This window comes from Coregonus clupeaformis, chromosome 27, assembly GCF_020615455.1.
Source record: "Coregonus clupeaformis isolate EN_2021a chromosome 27, ASM2061545v1, whole genome shotgun sequence".
Taxonomy (NCBI): Eukaryota; Metazoa; Chordata; class Actinopteri; order Salmoniformes; family Salmonidae; genus Coregonus; species Coregonus clupeaformis.
The window spans coordinates 15,385,531-15,410,355 of record NC_059218.1 but is presented as its reverse complement, the minus strand read 5'-3'; the positions used below and the strand labels follow the sequence as shown (position 1 = coordinate 15,410,355).

General features: G+C 44.6%; 1 protein-coding gene across 1 annotated transcript in view; it reads left to right on the top strand.

The window, feature by feature from the left end:
* LOC121541550 (GDNF family receptor alpha-2) overlaps positions 1-24,825 on the top strand; it is an 87,822-nt gene that overhangs the window by 16,646 nt on the left and 46,351 nt on the right. Inside the window, exon 4 of the mRNA XM_041850628.1 lies at positions 24,153-24,230. Coding sequence (XP_041706562.1) covers positions 24,153-24,230 — 78 coding nt within the window. The remainder of the gene's footprint in view (positions 1-24,152; positions 24,231-24,825) is intronic.

Below are 24,825 nucleotides of genomic sequence, written 5' to 3'. Positions count from 1 at the left end.
CTCAAAAGCCCCACAGAACTTCACACAATTGATAATTTTGGATAGAATGTGCCTGTTTTTATCCACCTCCTCATTGTGTTTCCTCACCGCAATCCTGTGGCCGTCATCCAGCTGCGTAGCAATGTTCACCCTTCCTAATACAGCTAGCTTTACAGAGTTGTCCATGTGTGCCCTGGTGTTCTCATGTTTCTTTACCTTCTCTGACAGGTGCTTCATATCCCTCACTCCGGTACCTGTCCATGCTGAATCTGACCCCGTCGTTTTAAAAAGCAAGCACGGAAAGCAAAATAAAGCATTAGCATCAGTGCACCCAGCTAGCCAAGCCTTCCTGGTGTACCAGCTACGGGAGAAGCCGCGCATATACTGCTTCCCTTTCTCGCTAGCCTGCTGTCTGATTGAGAGGTCAGGTTGATCTGGGCCCAGCTCTTTCACCCGAACTTTCTCTGACAAAGTTCTCCTCTCAAACGGATCTTGGAGGAGAGATTTCACCGAGTTAGGGTTGGGTCTTGGAGGAGTAACGTTTGCGCTCGCCATTGTCGTCTAGTAAAAATGGCGCCACTGGAGCCCGGTCCTTATTTTATCAGGGGCGAGCTTGGGGCGATAAAATAATCGCCCTCCTTGGATTCGATTTAAGATCGCTGATTGGCTACATTTTATGTCATACATTCATATCTTAAATTAGCAATTGGCTTAACTGCTACGTAGACCCGCCTCCTCGGGCACTTTCTGTATCGCCCAGAGCTGACGAGGCGTTTGACAGGCAGAGGAAAGGTTGCGAATATGATTTTCTATCATATCTTACACATATTACTGTGTGCATTCCATATTTCAAACACACAAATATTGACATACTGATGTTTTTATTATTATTATTATTATTTTTATTTATTTTTTATTTTATTTTTTTAAATAATTTTATTTAAGGGGGCGGCGCCCTAGCGCCCTCTATCGGCCAGCCGCCACTGTTGGGGAGTCTCCCACATGCCTTTTGGCATATTTCTTTCTTTAAGCAATGGCTTTTTTTCTGGCCACTCTTCCGTAAAGCCCAGCTCTGTGGTGTGTATGGCTTAATGTGGTCCTATGGACAGATACTCCAATATCCGATGTGAAGCTTTGCAGCTCCTTCAGGGTTATCTTTGGTCTCTTTGTTGCCTCTCTGATTAATGCCCTCCTTGCCTGGTCCGTGAATTTTGGTGGGCGGCCCTCTCTTGGCAGGTTTGTTGTGGTGCCATATTCTTTCCATTTTTTAATAATGGATTTAATGGTGCTCAGTAGGGTGTGTCAGATTTTTTTTCATAACCCAACCCTGATCTGTACTTCTCCACAACTTTGTCCCTGACCTGTTTGGAGAGCTCCTTGGTCTTCATGGTGCCGCTTGCTTGGTGATGCCCCTTGCTTAGTGGTGTAGCAGACTCTGGGGCCTTTCAGAACAGGTGTATATATTCTGAGATCATGTGACAGATCATGTGACACTTAGATTGCACCCAGGTGGACTTTATTTAACTAATTATGTGTCTTCTGAAGGTAATTGGTTGCACCAGATCTTATTTAGGGGCATCATAGCAAAGGGGGTGAAAACATATGCACGCACCACTTTTCCGTTCTTAATTCTTTAGACTTTTTTGAAATACGTTTTTTTTTTCATTTCACTTCACCAATTTGGACTATTTTGTAATGCAACAGGTTGTAATGCAACAAAATAGGAAAAACGCCAAGGGGGATGAATACTTTTGCAAGGGACTGTATATAGCACCAAAAAGGGTTCCGCTATGGTTCCAACCCAAAGAACCCCTATCTGGTAGTATTTAGAACCATTATGTTTTTGTGTGTAGGACAGCGTTTCCCAAACTCGGTCCTCGGGACCCCAAGGGGTGCATGTTTTGCCCTAACACTACACAGCTTATTCAAATGATCAAAGCTTGATGATTAGTGCACCCATTGGGGTCCCGAGGACCGAGTTTGGAAATCCCTGGTGTAGGAAATAGGAAGGGAGGAAGGGAAAAGTGGAGGACAGAAAAAGGAGAGGAGAGGACAGGAGAGAGGACAGGAGAGAGGACAGAGGAGAGGGGAAGAGAAGATTCATACAGCTCTGATAGAGCTGTTTTTCCTTTGTTATCCTGTCAACAGCTGGAGGAAAACACAATCAGCATTCTTTACATCAAATAACAACAGAACAGATGTGTTTATATACCAGCCATATGTTCACACAAATGTTAATTACAGTTTATAATGGCCTGAGTAAACTGTAGCTAATCAGTGAGTCATGCTAGCTTGTTATGAATAAGTTGTTGTTCAGGACTCTCTGGGTTGCAGGTTTGTCGCACCAATTATTTGTTGCTTCTCATTTACAAGTAGTGTTTGACATAATGCAAGCACACAATGTTTTTCAGAAAATAACAGCAGCCAAAACTTTGCTTGGAAGATGATAGGCTCCGGTTCTGGTGGCATGCATTGAAAAGCGTGGCCTTTTCGTGGCTTTCTTTTGCAAATTGCTATGAATTAACAGATTTATTTCCTAAAACTTGTTAACACCAAACCTCATATTAAGGTGTGGGACATTCATTGTGTGACAAGAAATAACTAGCAGGTCTATTATGCTCCAGCAGGTAGAATTTTCCTTCCACAATTCAACTGTGGGAACAAGGCGTCTCTCAACACCAGACAACAGAAAGAGCTGGCTGCTACTATACAAGAGATTGTACAAGAGATTGTTTGTGAGGAGATTACCTCTGCCCTTGACTTACAATTAAAACCAGTAAATGAATCATTGGCGGTGCTCACTGCTAAAGTGGATACCTATTCAACTAAAGTGTAAAGTCTGTAGAAGACAGCCAATGCAACAGAGGTGCATTGGCTCTGACTTGGAAACAGCGCAAGCTAAGTTGGAAGGGATAATTAAACGTGTGCGGGTCAATGTGCGGGTCACAGGATTTGAAACTGATGTGGAAGCAGGCAACCCAACTTCCTTCATGAGCAATCTTTTCTATGAATGTTCGGGGAGGAGAAGCTGGGTCCCATGCCGCTGATTAACATTGCGCACCGCACGGGTCAACTCCTCAACGGCTCTCGCTGAATGATTGTATGGATCCACAGCTTTGAAGTCGAGCAGCGTTTTGTTCGCCTTGCAGCGGAATATGGGGGTCTGACCTATGCAGGGAAGAGGATCAGCATCTACCGAGATCTCAGTGCCGAACTGCTAAAACAGAGAGCCCAGCTACGCAAGCTAAACCTGAGATGCTGCTTCATCCATCGGCAAAACTCATCTTGACCTTTCAGAACACAACACTCACATTTTCCACTGCCAAGGAAGCACATCAAACCCAACACACAAGGGGACAAGCCGACAGATGGAACCACATGACTAGCTCATTAGTCAGCTATGCTATCCATGCACAATCACGCAGCCTAGCCTATGGCTATGATGCTGCCCTCAGCATAAGACAATGATGAGGACACCCCATCATGTTTGGGTACAAGGAACAATATTAATATTATTGCTGAGTATTGGACTTGTTATAATTATATTGCCTATGGTCCAGGACATTTACACAGTGATGATACCATGCCAATTAATGAACAATGGACAATGGAGGTGTCATACGTACTGGTACTGCTTTCTTGTGTGGCTACAGCACATTGAATCCATTTGGGCTAAATATGGCAATAAGTCGTTAGCTATCCCCCTACAATTTGTTGTTAAATGTTTGTCTTTAGCTTGGAGAGATGGCAAGTCCCATATGGGCTACTTAAGTGATAATGCCAGAGAAGCCGGTGTTTGGAGGATATTTTGACACGGGTGTTGCAAACCGAGCCAATATATCCTCCAAACACCAGCTTCGATGTCACGGATTCAGCCGAGGCTGCTCCTCCTCCTTGCTCGGGCAGGCTTCGGCGTTCGTCGTCCCCGGAGTACTAGCTACTGCCGATCGATGTTTCGGTGTTTGTCTTGTTTGGTCTTTATTGTTTACACCTGTTTCCCATTATGTTGTATTGTATTCCCTATATTACCCCCTGTCTCTCATTGGTTTTTGTGTGTGATTGTTCTTTGTCATTCCGGCAGTTGCTTTGGTGTACGGGTTATTGTGTTTTCCTCCCCGTTTGGAGGTTTGTTGTTTTTGTACATTATTTACTGTGTTCAGTAAAAGTACTTTGACCGCATACACGTCGCGTGACAGAATCACACACCTAGACATGGAGTCAGCAGGAGTGGCAACCATCCACCCGGTGCCCTCGGGATACGAGAGTGTGTCCGCCCTCATCTTCTGTCTGTCCGGCAAGGCGCTGGAGTGGGCCAACGCCGAGTGGGGGGGAATAGACGCCGCTACAGTCAACTATGCGGAGTTCACCCGCCGCTTCAGGGCGGTGTTCGATCATCCCCCAGAGGGGAAGGCGGCGGGTGAGCGTCTGTTCCACCTCAGACAGGGGAAGAGGAGCGCGCAGGAGTTCAAACTGGACTTCCGGACTCTGGCTGCCAACGCGGGATGGAATGAGAGGGCCCTCATCGACCACTACAGGTGTAGCCTGAGGGAGGACGTGCGTCGGGAATTGGCCTGCAGGGACACCAACCTAAGCTTCGATCAGCTGGTGGACATGTCGATTCGCCTAGATACCCTGTTGGCTACCCGCGGACGTCCGGAGTCGGGGCCGTCCATTCCACCCCCCAGCACTTCCGAGCCGAGCCCTATGGAGCTTGGGGGTGCTGGTGTTGGGGGTGCTGGTGCTAGGGAGACCAGGAGAGAGGCCGTCCCCTGCACCAACTGTGGCCGCAGAGGACACAATGCGGGTCGGTGCTGGGGAGGGTCTCCTAGGAATCGAGGCAGTAGGCAGCGCACTGATGAGTCATTCCAGGTGAGTAAGCACCCAACTCACCCAGAGCTCTCTGTTGCGCATATGTGTATTAAAGTTGTGTTTCCCGAGGTTTTTCCTCACTCCCAGCATAAGGCGCTAGTAGATTCAGGCGCAGCTGGGAATTTTATCGATCGCCGGTTCACGTATCAGTTAGGGATTCCTATTGTACAAGTTGATGTGCCCTTCCCCATCCATGCCCTAGATAGCCGCCCTTTGGGGTCGGGATTGATTAGGGAGGTCACAGCGCCACTTAAGATGAAGACGCAGGAGGGCCATGAGGAGATTATACGGTTATATTTGATTGATTCTCCTGCATTTCCCGTGGTGTTGGGGCTTCACTGGTTAACATCTCATGATCCCAACATTTCATGGCAACAGAGGGCTCTCAAGGGATGGTCTGATCAGTGTGTCGGGCGGTGTGTAAGTGTTTCCGTAGGGGCAACGACGGTGGAAAGGCCGAACCAAGTTTCCACCATGCACATTCCTGCTGAGTATGCCGATTTGGCACTCGCCTTCTGTAAAAAGAAGGCGACTCAATTACCACCTCATCGACAGGGGGATTGTGCGATAGACCTCCAGGTAGGCGCTGCGTTTCCTCGTAGTCATGTGTATCCTCTGTCTCAGGAGGTGACGGCGGCTATGGAGACATACGTCACCGAATCTCTGAGACAGGGATACATACGATCGTCCACTTCCCCTGCGTCCTCAAGTTTCTTTTTTTGTGAAGAAGAAGAATGGGGGTTTACGCCCGTGTATTGATTACCGTGGTCTCAATCAGATTACAATCAAATACAGCTATCCTCTCCCTCTGATTGCTAGTATGACGGAGTCCTTACACGGGGCGCGATTCTTCACAAAATTGGATCTCAGGAGCGCGTACAACCTGGTGTGCATTAGGGAGGGAGATGAGTGGAAGACAGCATTCAGTACCACCTCGGGTCACTATGAGTACCTCGTCATGCCATACGGTTTAATGAATGCGGTGTATATTGTGGTGTATATTGATGACATTCTAATATACTCCGCTACACGAGCCGAGCATGTGTCCCTGGTGCGTCGGGTGCTTGGTAGACTGTTGGAGCATGACCTGTATGCGAAGGCGGAGAAATGTCTGTTCTTCCAGGAGTCCATCTCCTTCCTGGGACATCGGTTGTCCGCGTCAGGGGTAGAGATGGAGATTGACCGCGTTTCAGCCGTGCGTAATTGGCAGACTCCCACCACGGTGAAGGAGGTGCAGCGGTTCTTGGGTTTTGCCAATTACTACCGGAGGTTTATCCGGGGCTTTGGACAGGTAGCAGCTCCCATCACCTCCCTGCTAAGGGGGGGCCCGGTGCGTCTGCAGTGGTCGGCTGAGGCGGACAGGGCGTTTAGACATCTGAAGGACCTGTTCACCTCGGCTCTGGTGCTGGCACAGCCGGATCCCTCTTTGGCGTTCCAAGTTGAGGTGGATGCGTCCGAGGCGGGTATCGGTGCTATACTGTCTGAGCGCTCGGGTACACCACCAAAACTCCGCCCCGTGCCTTCTATTCTAAGAAGCTCAGTCCGGCAGAGCGCAATTATGACGTGGGGGACAGGGAGCTGCTAGCGGTGGTTCAAGCCCTGAAGGAGTGGAGGCATTGGCTTGAGGGGGCTAAACACCCTTTTCTCATTCTGACTGACCATCGTAACCTGGAGTACATCTGGGCAGCGAGGAGACTGAACCCTCGCCAGGCCAGGTGGGCCATGTTTCTTACCCGATTTGTATTTAAGCTCACCTATAGACCAGGATCACATAACGCTAAGGTAGACACCCTGTCCCGACGATATGACACAGAGGAGAGGTCCATTGAGCCCACTCCCATACTTCCAGAGTCTTGTCTGGTGGTGTGGGAGTTCGATGCGGACATCGAGCGGGCGTTACGTGCCGACCCTTCTCCCCCACAGTGTCCAGAGGGATGGAAGTACGTGCCGCTCGAGGTTCGTGATCGACTGATATATTGGGCTCACACGTCACCCTCCTCTGGTCATCCTGGTATTGGTCGGACAGTGCACTGCCTTAGTGGGAAGTACTGGTGGCCCACTTTAGCTAGGGACGTGAGGGTTTACGTTTCCTCCTGCTCGGTGTGCGCCCAGTGTAAGGCGCCTAGACACCTGCCCAGAGGGAAGTTACAGCCCCTACCCGTTCCACAACGGCCGTGGTCTCACCTATCGGTGGATTTTGTCACGGACCTTCCCCCCTCCCAGGGGAACACTACGATCTTGGTCGTTGTGGATCGGTTTTCTAAGGCCTGCCGTCTCATTCCTATGCCAGGTCTCCCTACAGCCCTACAAACTGCCGACGCCCTGTTTACTCACGTCTTCCGGCACTACGGGGTGCCTGAGGATATAGTGTCTGATCGGGGTCCCCAGTTCACCTCTAGAGTCTGGAGGGCGTTTATGGAACGTCTGGGGTCTCGATTAGCCTTACCTCAGGTTTTCACCCTGAGAGTAATGGGCAGGTGGAGAGAGTAAAACAAGATGTGGGTAGGTTTCTGAGGTCCTATTGACAGGAGGAGTGGTCGGGGTATATAACCTGGGCAGAGATAGCCCAAAACTCACTCCGCCACTCCTCCACTAATCTTACGCCTTTTCAGTGTGTGCTGGGTTATCAGCCGGTCCTGGCACCCTGGCATCAGAGCCAGATCGAAGCCCCTGCGGTGGATGAGTGGTTTCGGCGCTCGGAAGTAACATGGAACGCTGCATATGTCCATCTGCAGCGGGCTATCAGGCGGCAAAAGGCGAGCGCCGATCGCCACCGCAGTGAGGCTCCGGTGTATGCAACGCGAGATCGGGTCTGGCTCTCGACCCGAAACCTGCCCCTTCGCCTGCCCTGCCGGAAGCTGGGTCGGCGGTTTGTGGGGCCATTTAAAGTCCTGAGGAGATTGAACGAGGTATGTTATAGGTTACAACTGCCCATTAATTACCGCATTAGCCCCTCGTTCCATGTGTCTCTCCTCAGGCCGGCGGTAGCTGGTCCACTCCAGGAGAATGAGGTACGAGAGGCTCCTCCGCCCCCACTAGACATCGAGGGAGCTCCAGCGTACTCAGTCCGTTCCATCTTGGATTCGAGGCGTCGGATGGGGGGTCTGCAGTATCTCGTGGAGTGGGAGGGGTACGGTCCGGAGGAACGGTGCTGGGTCCCTAGGAGGGACATCCTAGATCCCTCCCTGTTGAGGTATTTCCACCGGAGTCATCCGACTCGCCCTGCTCCGCGTCCTCCTGGCCATCCCCGAGGCTGGGGTCGGCGCACGGCTGGAGCCGCGCGTCAAGGGGGGGTACTGTCACAGATTCAGCCGAGGCTGCTCCTCCTCCTTGCTCGGGCAGGCTTCGGCGTTCGTCGTCCCCGGAGTACTAGCTACTGCCGATCTATGTTTCGGTGTTTGTCTTGTTTGGTCTTTATTGTTTACACCTGTTTCCCATTATGTTGTATTGTATTCCCTATATTACCCCCTGTCTCTCATTGGTTTTTGTGTGTGATTGTTCTTTGTCATTCCGGCAGTTGCTTTGGTGTACGGGTTATTGTGTTTTCCTCCCTGTTTGGAGGTTTGTTGTTTTTGTACATTATTTACTGTGTTCAGTAAAAGTATGTTGCCAGCCGCTCTGTGTCCTGCGTTTGACTTCGCTGACCGCATACACGTCGCATGACATTCGAGGGCATTATCACTTTTATACAACGGGTTACCAACATATTTAAATAATGATTGACATATCTTCATTTAAAATGTTATTTTGAAAAATGTATTCATACTATTTCATCCTTCCACAAGATATAGTCCCAACACAAATCTAGGGTTGCTACCCAAGCTGGCTGGTCGGTCATTCATTCTATCGGTTCGGTTGCTAGAGACGCGACCCAGACGTTCAGTCTTTTTGTTCTGTATCTATGGACGCGACCCAGTCATTCGTTCTGAATCTTTCATTGCCATACTGGCTGGCAACTTTCTTATCCCTTGCTTGCTAGCTAGCCAACTACGGCTAACTTACAGTCACGTGCAGACAGAATAACAGCAAAGTAGCCGTGTTTGCATTTGTTTAAGCTGTTTTCTAGTGACATTTATTTGGATACATCCATAACAATGAGCTAATGAGGCGCGATTTCACCTGACATAGAAAATGTGCTCACTCGTCACGACACTGTTGTTCAGAGGAGCTAGCCAACAACGCAGCTAACACAATCACTTCAAACTAAAGCTGGACGTCGTTTCATTTGACCTTTTTTCAATTGACATTTCTTTTTATATATCCATAAAAATGATGCCAGCTGATTCAAGATTTCGACTGGCTGAGAAACGCTGCCTGCCTGTCTCTCTCATCCCGACTCCCGACACGTTCATTAATATGGGACAGCTGGAGATCGAATTTGAATATTGAAACAATGTTACAAATGTCAAAGAGACAGACAGCAAGGTTTATACAAATCTCCGCTGTTGAAAACAAAATGTTAGTCTAAAAGAAATGTGAGACAATGTCTAGATGCTTTTTATAGTGGAGATCAAGTTTATTAAGTGCCTGGCTGGGTTGATGAGACAGTGGATTGCGCAGTCAGATGGAACAGAGTAAATAGTCATTTTAACGTCATAGATATAGCCCGTGGTAACTTGTGGAATAGACACTGACTGGAATACGGTTTTAACCAATCAGCATTCAGGATTATACCCAACCATTGTATAATACTACACAATTGCTTTTTTGCATTTGCTTGTTTTTCTTCTTGTTGATTCCTGCACTGTAAGACTTTTCTGTAATCTCAACAGTAAAACACTGTAGAATGCACAGTAAAATACTGTACATGTGTTTTACAGCATTAATGCTATAGATAGCGCTGCATTATAGGTAAAATGCTGAAAAATACTGTAATTAACTGTAATTGGAAGCCTGAAAAATGACTAACATACTGTATTTCTTTACAGTAATAGCTTAAGCCTACTGTAGATTCAAAGCTGCTGGGTAAGTACATTGACTTCTTTATTGCTAGCCAACGTTTTCTTAGCTAACTTAGCTAGCTAGCAGGCTAACGTTTGCTAGCTAGCTAGCTAAACTATATATACAAATGTATGTGGACACCCCTTCAAATTAGTGGATTCGGTTATTTCAGCCATACCGGTTGCTGACAGGTGTATAAAATCGAGCACACTGTCATGCAATCTCCATAGACAAACATTGGCCTTACTGAAGAGCTCAGTGACTTTCAATGTGGAACCGTCATAGGATGCCACCTTTCCAACAAGTCAGTTTGTCAAATTTATGCCCTGCTAGAATTGACCCGGTCAACTGTAAGTGCTGTTATTGTGAAGTGGAAACTTCTAGGAGCAACAACAGCTCAGCCGCGAAGTGATAGGCCACACAAGCTCACAGAACATGCTGAAGCACGTAGCTTGTAAAAATCGTCTGTCCTCGGTTGCAACACTCACTGCCAAGTTCCAAACTGCCTCTGGAAGCAACGTCACCACAATAACTTTTCGTCGGGAGCTTCATGAAATGGGTTTCCATGGCCGAGCAGCTGCACACAAGCCTAAGATCACTGATGTCAAGCGTCGGCTGGAGTGGTGTAAAGCTCGCCGCCTTTGTACTCTGCAGCAGAGGAAATGCTTTCTCTGGAGTGATGAATCATGCTTCACCATCTGGCATTCCGACGCACGAATCTGGGTTTGGCGGATGCCAGGAGAACGCTACCTGCCAACTGTAAAGTTCAGTGGAGGAGGAACAATGGTCTGTGGCTGTTTTTCATGGTTCGGGCTAGGCCCGTTATTTCCAGTGAAGGGAAATGCTAACACTACAGCATACAATGACATTCCAGATGATTCTTCTGGAAACAGTTTAGGGAAGGCCCTTTCCTGTTTCAGCAGGAATGCCTCCGTGCACAAAGTGAGGTCCATAAATTTGTTATTTAACATTGTTATCAGGAAGTACTCCAAAAGCATGGAAATCTGCAAATTTGCTGCCACTCCATAAGGGTGGGTATACAAATGATCTTAACAACTATCGCCACATTTCAAGACTAGCTAAGATTTTTGAATCCTTGGTTAATGTAAAACTTTGTTCCTTTTTATCTGATAATTGTATTTTTAATATAAACCAATCAGGGTTTTGGCCTGGGCATAGTTGTAAAGTGGTTATCCCACTGCCTATAGGGTGAATGCACCAATTTGTGAGTCGCTCTGTTTAAGAGCGTCTGCTAAATGACGTAAATGTGCCCTTGAGCAAGGCACTTAACCCTAATTGCTCCTGTAAGTCGCTCTGGATAAGAGCGTCTGCTAAATGACTAAAATGTAAATGTAATAGTACTACCACAGCAACCACGCTAATTGTTAATGATCTTGTCAATGCCTTGGATGCTAAAAAGAGCTGTGCTGCCTTGTTTATTGACCTGTCAAAGGCGTTCAACACTATTGATTATTCTGTTTTGCTGAAGAAGTTATCAAAAATAGGCCTGGGATATACAGCCTGTTTATGGTTTCAGAATGATCTTAGCGACAGAACTCAGGCCATCTTCACAGATGGGGTTAAATCTGAATTTCTTGAGATTCAAAAAGGTGTTCCTCAGGGTTCAATTTTGGGTCCATTATCGTTCACCTTGTATATTAATGACATAGGAAATACTGTTAATACTTGAAACATTAATCTCTATGCAGATTACACCATTTTGTATTCCTGTGCTATCGTGAACTTCTGCATGACTTTGATTCAATTCAGAAATCACCAAATTAGTGTTAAATACAAGTAAAACCAAGCTCATGCTGTTCTCTAGGTCACGAAATGTTGACCTTGAGCACCTGCATATTTGCGTTACAAATGGAGGCCAAATCGAGCTTGTTTCTCAATATAAGTACCTGGATGTCTGGATTGATGACAAGTTGTCCTTTGTAGCGCATATAGAAAATCTTACTAAGAAGCTAAGATCCAAGATAGTTTTTTTTTATATCAAAATAAATCATGCATCAGTATTGAAAATAGGAGAAAGATTGTTCAAACAATGCTTCTCCCTGTATTGGATTTTGGTGATATTGTTTACATGCATGTGGCAACCTCTGTTTTGAAACCCTTGGACGCAGTCTACCATTCCGCAATAAGTTTTATCACAAGGGACAATTTTAGGACTCATCATTGTAGTCTGTATAAAAATGTGGGATGGACCTCTCTGTCTGTAAGAAGACAGCTGCATTATCTTTTATTTATTTACATAGCAATCTTACAGAAACTCCCTTCATATATAAGTTCATTAATTAAGTTAAGAATCATAAGTTACCATACCCATTCTCAGGAATGGATAACACTAGATATCCCTTCAGTCTCCACAGTTTTGGGAAAATCTGGGTTTTGTTTTTTTCCCCCTAATTTGTTGAACAATCTGCAGAGTTCACTGCAGTTAGATGTGCTGGTGCCACTCAGGCAGGTAAAATTATGTGATTGCTTTTATTAAATATGTATATTTTGTTATTGTGTGCTAAATTATATTGTTTTATACACATACAGTACCTGTCAAAAGTTTGGACACACCTACTCATTCAAGGGATTTTCTTTATTTTTACTATTTTTTACATTGTAGAATAATAGTGAAGACATCAAAACTCTGAAATAACACATATGGAATCATGTAGTAACCAACAAAGTGTTAAACAAATCAAAATATATTTTATATTTGAGATTCTTCAAAGTAGCCACCCTTTGCCTTGATGACAGCTTTGCACACGCTTGGCATTCTCTCAACCAGCTTTATGAGGTATTCACCTGGAATGCATTTCAATTAACAGGTGTGCCTTGTTAAAAGTTACTTTTTGGAATTTATTTCCTTCTTAATGTGTTTGAGCCAATCAGTTGTGTTGTGACAAGGTAGGGGCGGGATACAGAAGATAGCCCTATTTGGTAAAAGACCAAGTCCATATTATGGCAAGAACAGCTCAAATAAGCAAAGAGAAACGACAGTCCATCATTACTTTAAGACATGAAGGTCAGTCAATATGGAACATTTCAATAACTTTTAAAGTGCAGTCGCAAAAACCTTCAAGCGCTATGATGAAACTGGCTTTCACGAGGACCGCCACAGGAATGGAAGATCCAGAGGATAAGTTCATTAGAGTTAAATGCACCTCAGATTGCAGCCCAAATAAATGCTTCACAGAGTTCAAGTAACAGACACATCTAAACATCAACTGCTCAGAGGAGACTGTGTGAATAATGCCTTCATGGTCGAATTGCTGCAAAGAAACCACTACTAAAGGACACTAATAAGAAGAAGGACTTGTTTGGGCCAAGAAACACGAGCAATGGACATTACAACGGTGGAAATCTGTCCTTTGGTCTGATGAGTCCAAATTTGAGATTTTTGGTTCCAGCTGCCGAGTCTTTGTGAGACGTAAAGTAGGTGAATGGATGATCTCCGCTTTTGTGGTTCCCACCGTGAAGCATGGAGGAGGAGGTGTGATGGTGTAGGGGTGCTTTGCTGGTGACACTGTCAATGATTTATTTAGAATTCGAGGCACACTTAACCAGCATGGCTACCACATCATTCTGCAGCGATACACCATCCCATCTGGTTTGCGCTTAGTGGGGGTACCATTTGTTTTTCAACGGGACAATGACCCAAAACACACCTCCAGGCTGTGTAAGGGCTATATGATCAAGGAAAGTGATGGAGTACTGCATCAGATGACCTGGCCTCCACACTCCCCCGACTTCAACCCAATAGAGATGGTTTGGGATGAGTCGGACCGCAGAGTGAAGGAAAAGCAGCCAACAAGTGCTCAGCATATGTGGGAACTCCTTCAAGACTGTTGGAAAAGCATTCCTCATGAAGCTGGCTGAGAGAATGCCAAGTGTGTGCAAAGCTGTCATCAAGGCAAATGGTGGCTACTTTGAAGAATCTCAAATATAAAATATATTTTGATTTGTTTAAACCTTTTTTGGTTACTACATGATTCCATATGTGTTATTTCATAGTTTTGATGTCTTCACTATTATTCTACAATGTAAAAAATAGTAAAAATAAAGAAAAACCCTTGAATGAGTAGGTGTGTCCAAACTTTTGACTGGTATAATATAACTTTTGACTCTATAATATACGTTTTTGAAAGCTCATATTCTGAGCTAGGCATTAAAAAGGAATGGTCCACAGATCTAAGTGAATCTGAACAACCCTTTAACTGGAACAGAATATGGAAAAATATGACATTGGCATCCCCAAATCCGGACCATCAACTGAAAGTGGCTTGCGAAAGTATTAAACCCCCTTGGCCTTTTTCCTATTTTGTTGCCTTACAACCTGGAATTAAAATGTATTTTTTGGGGGGGTTGTATCATTTGATTTACAAAACATGCCTACCACTTTGAATATTCAAAATATATTTTTTTGTGAAACAAACAACAAATAAGACAAAACTTGAGCGTGCATAACTATTCACCCCCCCAAAGTCAATACTTTGTAGAGCCACCTTCTGCAGCAATTACAGCTGCAAGTCTCTTGGGGTATGTCTCTATAAGCTTGGCACATCTAGCCACTGGGATTTCTGCCCATTCTTCAAGGCAAAACTGCTCCAGCTCCTTCAAGTTGGATGGGTTCAGCTGGTGTACAGCAATCTTTAAGTCATACCACAGATTCTCAATTGGATTGAGGTCTGGGCTTTGACAGGCCATTCCAAGACATTTAAGTGTTTCCCCTTAAACCACTCGAGTGTTGCTTTAGCAGTATGCTTAGGGTCATTGTCCTGCTGGAAGGTGAACCACCGTCCCAGTCTCAAATCTCTGGAAGACAAAACAGGTTTCCCTCAAGAATTTCCCTGTATTTAGTGGCATCCATCATTCCTTCAATTCTGACCAGTCTCCCAGTCCCTGCCGATGAAAAACATCCCCACAGCATGATGCTGCCACCACCATGCTTCACTGTGGGGATGATGATGAGAGGTGTTGGGTTTGCGCCAGACATAGTGTTTTCCTTGATGGCCAAAAAGCTCAATTTTAGTCTCATCTGACCAGAGTACCTTCTTCCATATGTTTGGGGAATCTCCCACATGCTTTTTGCTTATTTTTTTCTTTAAGCAATGGCTTTTTTCTGGCCTCTCATAAAGCCCAGCTTAAAGTGGTCCTATGGACAGATACTCCAATCTCCTCAGTGGAGCTTTGCAGCTCCTTCAGGGTTATCTTTGGTCTCTTTGTTGCCTCTCTGATTAATGCCCTCCTTGCCTGGTCTGTGAGTTTTGGTGGTGCTGCCCTCTCTTGGCAGGTTTGTTGTGGTGCCATATTCTTTCCATTTTTAATAATGGATTTAATGTGCTCCATGGGATGTTCAAAGTTTTGGATATTTTTTTATAACCCAACCCTGATCTGTACTTTTCCTGACCTGTTTGGAGAGCCCCTTGGTCTTCATGGTGCCGCTTGCTTGGTGTTGCCCCTTGCTTAGTGGTGTTGCAGACTCTGGGGCCTTTCAGAACAGGTGTATATATATATTGAGATCATGTGACAGATCATGTAACACTTAGATTGCACACAGGTAGACTTTTTTAACTAATTATGTGATTTCTGAAGGTAATTGGTTGCACCAGATCTTATTTAGGGGCTTCATAGCAAAGGGGGTGAACACATATGCACGCATCACTTTTCCGTTATTTATTTTTATAATTTTTTGAAACCATTTTTTTTTTTCATTCCACTTCACCAATTTGGACTATTTTGTGTATGTCCGTGACATGAAATCCAAATAAAAATCATTTTAAATTACAGGTTGTAATGCAACAAAATAGGAAAAATCGCCAAGGGGGATGAATGCTTTTGCAAGGCACTGTATGCATTTTAAGTTTTTTCACAGACTGTATTTAACACCAAGGAAACGTTTCATGATGAAATTGGCCCCAACTCCCAACTGTTCACTGTGTCCCCTAAATCAGGTAGGCACATTCCTTCATATGATGTGGGAGTGCCCTGCAGTTAAATGCTTCTGGGACAAAGTTACAAAATAGATGTTGAAGTGTGTGAATGTAAATATTCAGTGCTTTGCATCTTCTACGTTATTTAACGATGATCGCTCCTTGAATCTCTCAATAAATCAGAGACGATTACTGCTGGCAGGCAGAACTGCGGCAAAAAAACAATTTTGGCTCGTAGATGGAAATCATCTCACTCTCTCCCAATTCACAGGTGGATAAGGTTTCTATTAGAAGTTATAACGTTTTAATTTTAGACAGCGAGAATGAATGGTGCTAGTCAAGAAACAATTGAGGCCTGGACAAATACACTTAACTCTATAAAGAATAATCTCAACACATAAAAATAAACAACCTACCTATAAACGCAACAGGCAACAATTTCAACAATTTTACTGAGTTAGTTCATATAAGGAAATCAGTCAATTTAAGTAAATTAATTAGGCCCTTTTAATCTATGGATTTCGCTTATGCCTGCCCATACCATAAACCCACCGCCACCATGGGGCACTCTGTTCACAATGTTGACATCAGCAAACTGCTCGCCCACACAACGCCATTTCAAATCAAATCAAATCAAATGAAATTTTATTGGTCACATGCGCCGAATACAACAGGTGCAGACATTGCAGTGAAATGCTTACTTACAGCCCTTAACCAACAGTGCATTTATTTTAAACAAAAAAAGTAAGAATAAAACAACAACAACAAAAAAGTGTTGAGAAAAAAAGAGCAGAAGTAAAATAAAGTGACAGTAGGGAGGCTATATATACAGTAAAATAAAGTGACAGTAGGGAGGCTATATATACAGGGGGGTACCGTTGCAGAGTCAATGTGCGGGGGCACCGGCTAGTTGAGGTAGTTGAGGTAATATGTACATGTGGGTAGAGTTAAAGTGACTATGCATAAATACTTAACAGAGTAGCAGCAGCGTAAAAAGGATGGGGTGGGGGGGCAGTGCAAATAGTCCGGGTAGCCATGATTAGCTGTTCAGGAGTCTTATGGCTTGGGGTAGAAGCTGTTGAGAAGTCTTTTGGACCTAGACTTGGCACTCGGTACCGCTTGCCGTCGCGGTAGCAGAGAGAACAGTCTATGACTAGGGTGGCTGGAGTCTTTGACAATTTTGAGGGCCTTCCTCTGACACCGCCTGGTATAGAGGTCCTGGATGGCAGGGAGCTTTGCCCCAGTGATGTACTGGGCCGTACGCACTACCCTCTGTAGTGCCTTGCGGTCAGAGGCCAAGCAGTTGCCATACCAGGCGGTGATGCAACCAGTCAGGATGCTCTCGATGGTGCAGCTGTAGAATTTTTTGAGGATCTGAGGACCCATGCCAAATCTTTTTAGTCTCCTGAGGGGGAATAGGCTTTGTCGTGCCCTCTTCACGACTGTCTTGGTGTGTTTGGACCATGATAGTTCGTTGGTGATGTGGACACCAAGGAACTTGAAGCTCTCAACCTGTTCCACTACAGCCCCGTCGATGAGAATGGGGGCGTGCTCAGTCCTCTTTTTTTTCCTGTAGTCCACAATCATCTCCTTTGTCTTGGTCACGTTGAGGGAGAGGTTGTTGTCCTGGCACCACACGGCCAGATCTCTGACCTCCTCCCTATAGGCTGTCTCATCGTTGTCGGTGATCAGGCCTACCACTGTTGTGTCGTCGGCAAACTTAATGATGGTGTTGGAGTCGTGCCTGGCCATGCAGTCATGGGTGAACAGAGAGTACAGGAGGGGACTGAGCACGCACCCCTGAGGGGCCCCCGTGTTGAGGATCAGTGTGGCAGATGTGTTGTTACCTACCCTTACCATTTGTCTGCCATCTTCCCGGTACAGCTGAAACCGGGATTCATCTGTGAAGAAGGGGTGGAAAACATGGTTTCCGGTTGAGAGGGGGGGCGGGGGCAGGAGGTGGGTGGTTGGATTGACACATGTTGGATGGGTGGGATTGGGGGAATGGGGTGGGAGGTTGGGGGTGGAGGCTCACTTTGATTTATCTATTTTTTGACTAAATGTATTGTTACTTTTTGGCTCTGTGGTATGATCATGGTGATCAATGCTTTGTATTTGTGTACTTAAAAAAAGTGAGTGGCAGCCCACTGGTGGATGAGAGCTATGAAATTATATACAGTACATGTGTGTATTGTGTCTGTAGCCCCTCCCACTCTCCCCAACAAGAAAAACATTTGGTCACATTTATTTTAATTTTAATCAGCAGCCAGTCCCAAACAGATCGGTTAATCAGGGTTGACTCATTGGCTGTCACAGCCCTTGTTTGTCATTGGACGGTTCTTTGTCTTAAGCGCTTATTAGACTGACGGGACTGTGGCTGATCCATCACACACGCACACACACCGGCTGAAAGGAACACAGCAGAGCAGGATTCATTAGGTATTGTTCTCTGGAACACATTGGGGAACAAAGAGCAGCCTAGTGATGCCAACAGTTAGCATCCAAGCTAATAAATCAGCTTTCACTCTAATGACTCCGCCATGTAGCATTTAGGCACTCCGGTATTTAGCGATCAAGCTAATCTCTCAGGTTTCTAGTATTGACTCAAGTACTTAGCATGCAGGCTTACACATCAACAAGGAAAAATTCAAGCTAATAGATTACGCATTGACTCAGGTATTTAGCCTACAAGCTAATCACTGGGGTACGTAGCATTCGGGCTAATAAAAACTAATTTGCTATTCAGACTAATGAAGGAGCTTAGTGCTGTTCCACTGAGGAATGGCATTATTGCTCTCTGTTTACTCACTTCATTTTCTGGCAGGAAACACACACAAACACACACACACGTACAGTAGAGTAAAAAGAAACAGCTTGTGTGACTCATGAGATAAATGATTAAGCGAGTTCAAACTCTGTGTAGGCATCAAAAGATGGTGTTAGAACATGCATGTGTGTATGTGTGTGTGTCGCTGGTGATTTAGAGTCTGTGTAGGGCTAGAACAAAACTGTACTGTGTGGTGGTGCCTCAGGAGAGAGTTGAGAAACAGTGATTTAGTGCTAAGTATGCAACTGAACTAGAGCAGAAAAATGAATGAGAAGAACTCACTGCTCCACACACAAACACACACGCACGCGCACATTTACGCACACACATACACATATACACACGCATACACAGGCACACACACACAGAGTAGGGTAATTATAAGTAATTATTCTCTAATTTTGCTAGGTCTGCGTGGTTCAGTGTTCAGGCTGTTGAGGCAGTTCACTGCTTCACTCATTACAGGATAAACAAAACACATCTACATACCTCCCTCCTCTCTCTCAGTAATAATTAAAAAGGGGAGGAGGAGGAGGAGTGAAAGATGAGAGGAGGGCTTGAGAGAGGAATGCAGCTAAAGCAGTTTCTCACTCCTCAAATTCAGCTTACTCCACAACACGCATGCAATCACGCCACACATTCACGCACGCACGCACGCGCACACACACACACACACACACACACACACACACACACACACTACACCAGGTTCCCAATCAGGGGTACTAGGATTTGAGAAGACTAATGAGACCATAGGCCTACTGGTAAAATGCACATGAGGGGGTACTTCAGGGGTTCTCCAGGCAGAGCAAAATTCAGTTGGTGGTACAGTAGCTTCAAGTTTCAAGTTTTACTAGTCGTATGCATGGAATACACATGGTATACACTGTCCAATGAAATGCTTACTCTAGGTTCCTTCTCGACAATGCAACAACAATAAAAAATTATAAAAGATAAGAATACAAACATGAAGTAAATGGCTCAGTAGAATATAATATTTTTTTTTGCATAAGTATAATACAGGAAGGCACAATTTATAGTCCAAAGTTTACATGTGTTTTGGGGAAGAAAGGATTGGGGGACAAGTGTTTAAATTATGCAGTATTTAGCAATCATAATAAGAGTCTGGTAGCAGTTGTGATGTGTGTGTAGCATGAGTTTATATGTGTCTGTGTGTGTACAGTGCCTTCAGAAAGTATTCACACCCCTTGACTTTTTCCACATTTTGTTGTGTTACAGCCTGAAAGGCAACTATTGGTAGATGGGTAAAAAAATAAAAAATAAAAATAATAATTTAATATTCATTTGAGCATGGTGAAGTTATTAAGTACACTTTGGATGGTGTACAGTGCATTTGGAAAGTATTCAGACCCCTTGACCTTTCCCAAATTTGGTTAGGTTACAGCCTTATTCTAAAATTGATTAAATAGTTTTTCCCCTCATCAATCTACACACCATACCCCATAATGACAAAGCAAAAACCGTTTTTTAGAAATTTTTGCAAATGTATTAAAAATACAAAACTGAAATATCACATTTACATAAGTATTCAGACCGTTTACTCAGTACTTTGTTGAAGCACCTTTGGCAGCGATTACAGCCTCAAGTCTTCTTGGGTATGACTCTACAAGCTTGGCACACCTGTATTTGGGGAGTTTCTCCCATTCTTCTCTGTAGATCCTTTCATGCTCTGTCAGGTTAGATGTGGAGCAATGCTGCACAGCTATTTTCAGGTTTCTCCAGAGATGTTTGATCGGGTTGAAGTCCAGGCTCTGGCTGGGCCACTCAAGGACATTCAGAGACTTGTCCCGAAGCCACTCCTTCGTTGTGTTGGCTGTGTGCTTAGAGTCATTGTCATGTTGGAAGGTAAACCTTCACCCCAGTCTGAGGTCCTGAGCGCTCTGGAGCAGGTTTTCATCAAGGATCTCTCTGTATTTTGCTCTATTCATCTTTGCCTCGATCCTGACTAGTCTCCCAGTTCCTGCCACTGAAAAACATCACCACAGCATGATGCTGCCATCACCATGCTTCACCGTAGGGATGGTGCCAGGTTTCCTCCAGACGTGACGCTTGGCTTTCAGGCCAAAGAGTGAAATCTTGGTTAAATCAGACCAGAGAATCTTGTTTCTCATGGTCTGAGAGTCTTTAGGTGCCTTTTACTGAGGAGTGGTTTCCGTCTGGCCACTCTACCATAAAGGCCTGATTGGTGACGAGTGCTGCAGAGATGGTTGTCCTTCTGGAAGGTTCTCCCATCTCCACCAAGGAACTCTAGAGCGCTATCAGAGTGACCATCGGGTTCTTGATCACCTCCCTGACCAAGGCCCTTCTCCCCCGATTGCTGTTTGGCGGGCGCACAGCTCTTGGAAGGGTCTTGGTGGTTCAAAACTTCTTCCATTTAAGTTTGATGGAGGCCACTGTGTTTCTGGGGACCTTCAATGCTGCAGAAATGTTTCGGTATCCTTCCCCAGATCTGTGCCTTGACACAATCCTGTCTCGGAGCTCTATGGACAATTCCTTCGACCTCATGGCTTGGTTTTTGTTCTTAAATAGGCAGGTGTGTGCCTTTCCAAATCATGTCCATGTTGTAGAAACATCTCAAGAATGATAAACGGAAACAGGATGCAACTGAGCTCAATTTCGAGTCTCATAGCAAAGGGTCTGAATACCTATGTAAATAAGGTATTTTTGTTTTTAAATTCTTTATACATTTGCAAACATTTCTAAAAACCTGTTTTTGTTTTGTGATTATGGGGTATTGTGTGTAGTTTGCTGAGGATTATTATTTTTAAATACATTTTAGAATAAGGCTGTAACATAACACAATGTGGAAAAAGTCAAGGGGTCTGAATACTTTCTGAAGGCACTGTATCAATACACTCAGTCACTACAAAGATGCAGCCGTCCTTCCTAACTCATTTGACGGAGAGTAAGGAAACCACTCCGGTATTTCACCATGAGGCCAATGGTGACTTTAAAAGAGTTACAGAGTTTAATGGCTGTGATAGGAGAAAACAGGATGGATCAATAAAATTGTTGTTACTCCACAATACTAACTTAATTGACAGAGTGAAAAAAAGGAAGCCTGTACTGAATACCAATATATTACAAAACATGCATCCTGTTTGCAACAAGGCACTAAAGTAATACTGCAAAAAATGTGGCAAAGCAATTAACTTTTTGTCCTGAATACAAAATTGTTATGTTTGGGGAAAATCCAATACAACACATTACTGAGTATCACACTCCATATTGTCAAGCATAGTGGCGGCTGCATTATGTTATGGGTATGCTTGTAATCATTAAGGACTGGAGAGTTTTCCAGGATAAAAAAATTAACAGAATGGAGCTAAGCAAAGGCAAAATCCTAGAGGAAACCTGGTTCAGTCTGCCTTCCAACAGACACTGGGAGATGAACTAACCTTTCAGCAGGACAATAACCTAAAACACAATACCAAATCTACACCGGAGTTACTTACCAAGAAGACATTGAATGTTCTTCAGTGGCCGAGTTACAGTTTTGACTTAAATCTGCTGGGCAATATTTGAAAATGGTTATCTAGCAATGAGCTTGAAGAACTTTAAAAATTAATAATGGACATATTGTACAATCCAGCTGTGCAAAGCTCTTAGAGACTTATCCAGAAAGACTCACAGCTGTAATCGCTGCCAAAGGTGATTCTAACGTATTGACGGTGTGAATACTTATGTAAATGAGATTTTTCTGTATTTCATTTTCAATAGATTTGTTAAAATGTGTAAAAACATGTTTTTACTTTGTCATTATGGGGTACTGTGTGTAGATGTGTGAGAAAAAAAACGATTTAAGCAATTTTTTATTCAGGCTGTAACAACAAAATGTTGAATAAGTCAAGGGGTATGAATACTTTCTGAAGGCACTGTATGTATGTGAGTGGGTGTGTGTGTGTATATCTGTGTGGGTGTGTGCGTGAGTGAGTGCATGTGTGCAATGGTGCAGTCAGTGCTGGTGGTCAGTCCAGTTAAAGTGTTCAGCAGTCTGATGGCTTGTAGACCGAAAAAGGTTGGGAACCACTGCTCTACACAAACACCAACATTCACCCTCTGCACACACACAAAGACACACGCAAGCACGCACATGCAGATTGTGTATTTCTTCCTCTAGCAAACTGAGCCACTGTAATTTAAAGTATTTTAACTTTGAACTAACATTGAGCTAATTTGAACTAGAATTGAACTTACAGTACATTCAGCTAATGTAGACCTGAACTGAAGTTGAAATAACATTGACTTGGAGACGTATAAATGTGTAGACCAGGAATGTAAAACCCAGGGATGTGGTGGAGGCTAAACTCATAACAATTTTCATGTCCATGTTTATAGTCTTTCCATAGCTATAAGGCCAAATTAGCATTGTGAGAATTGGTGTTTTCGTTACCTACTTCCTGTCATCATGACTGGGGTGTTGACTGAGCGTTCTGATGTTAGCCAGGCTGGTGGTCAGCTAATAATATCAGTTCTCTCCTGAGCAATATTTGTGAGCCCACAGAAAGAGAGAGAAAGAGAGAGAGAGAGAGAGAGAGAGAGAGAGAGAGAGAGAGAGAGAGACTCGCACATTTAATCAGAGGTAGTGTTGGAAGCGAAACAGTGACTTTACATAAATTACCCACCTGTAAGCTGAACGCCCCCGCAATGAAGACTCCTCAATAGTGTGTGTGTGTGTGTGTGTGTTTTGGAATGGAGTGTAGCAATGAGGAGGCCAGAGGTTGGTGGATTAGCTCTCTGATGAGCAATGGGATTGGTGAGCTGAGACTTACAGGAACTGGCAAGGTGAGGTTGGAGGATTGCAATACAGCTGACCACACACATACCGGTCAGGTGAGGTTGGAGGATTGCAATACAGCTGACGACACACATACCGGTCAGGTGAGGTTGGAGGATTGCAATACAGCTCACCACACACATACCGGTCAGTTGAGAGGGGAGGATTGCAATACAGCTGACCACACACATACCGGTCAGGTGAGTGGGGAGGATTGTAGGAGAGGAGAAAGGGGGGAGGAGGAGGAGAAAGATGAGGAGAGGGGATGATAGAGAACCCAGGATAGGAGAGGATATGGTTTTGATGGAGTAGAAAAGAGATGGGAGGAGAGGAGAGGGGAGGGGGAGGTTGAATCAGTAACTGTAAGTATGACTGCAGGTGGAATCAGTCTTACATACAGAAACCTTGTTTCAGAGCCTCATACATAAACATGGAGCCTTGTCACCTGCTTCACTAAACCTCTAAGGTACCATACCCCTCTACACACACACACACACACACACACACACACACACACACATCAAAGCAGCGAGTCACCAGCAGAATATAATGTGTTTTGTCAGGACTAGTGTGAATGCTTGATAATGTGTAGTCAACTGTTAAAAGTAAGGCAACATTGTTGCTGGAATTGAAAATGAAATGGTATATGTCTTTGCTTTTGATTTGATGTTCTAAGAATGGTTTAATGGCTGCTGTCTTGGGTTCCATCCCAATGCTAAACAGCTCCTAATACCTCTGTTTCTCTCTAACACACACACATGCACACGCTCGCTCTCTCACTCACTAATGTTTTCTTGTGTTCCAGGGGAGGACTTCTATGAGCTGTCGCCCTATGAGCTCCACGAATTCTCAGAAGACTTTAGACATGCCTCCATCATCTCAGGTACCACTGGATGTGTGTGTGTTTAGTCTATGTCCAGGCAGGTCACACCAGATCGACTTCAGTATTCCACATTTGTCCAGTCCCCAGGACGTCGGGAGATGAATACCGTCCACTAGGGGCAACGTGAGCACCTATTACCATCTAGTAGGCTCCTGGCTTGCTAGGTCATTGTGGTTGTAGAGAAAGGGCTTTAACTGCACACTCTGGCTCCAAGGATTGTGGGTTCAATCCCAAACCTTAACCCTTACATTAATCAGTCAGAATTAATGCCTAAACTTAACTGTCGAAATTTGACGTTTAGCCCCGCCCTGGACAAATGTTGAATACTGAAGTCAGACCATTATACCTTGTTGCTATGTCTGTTACAGTAACAGTGTTGGTGTGTGTGAGTCTGTTTCTGATACGGAGGGTCTACTTAGAATACAAATCTCCCCTGTTGATTGAGATGAACGAACAGAAGCTATTCTCTGAATGTGTGTGTGTGTCTGTAACTGAAGCTATCCTCCATCCTGGCACGAAAAGCTATTTTCTTTCCAATTTCATTTTGCGCCAGTTCACATTTCTCATTATTTAAAGCACTGAGAAGTAATCTGCA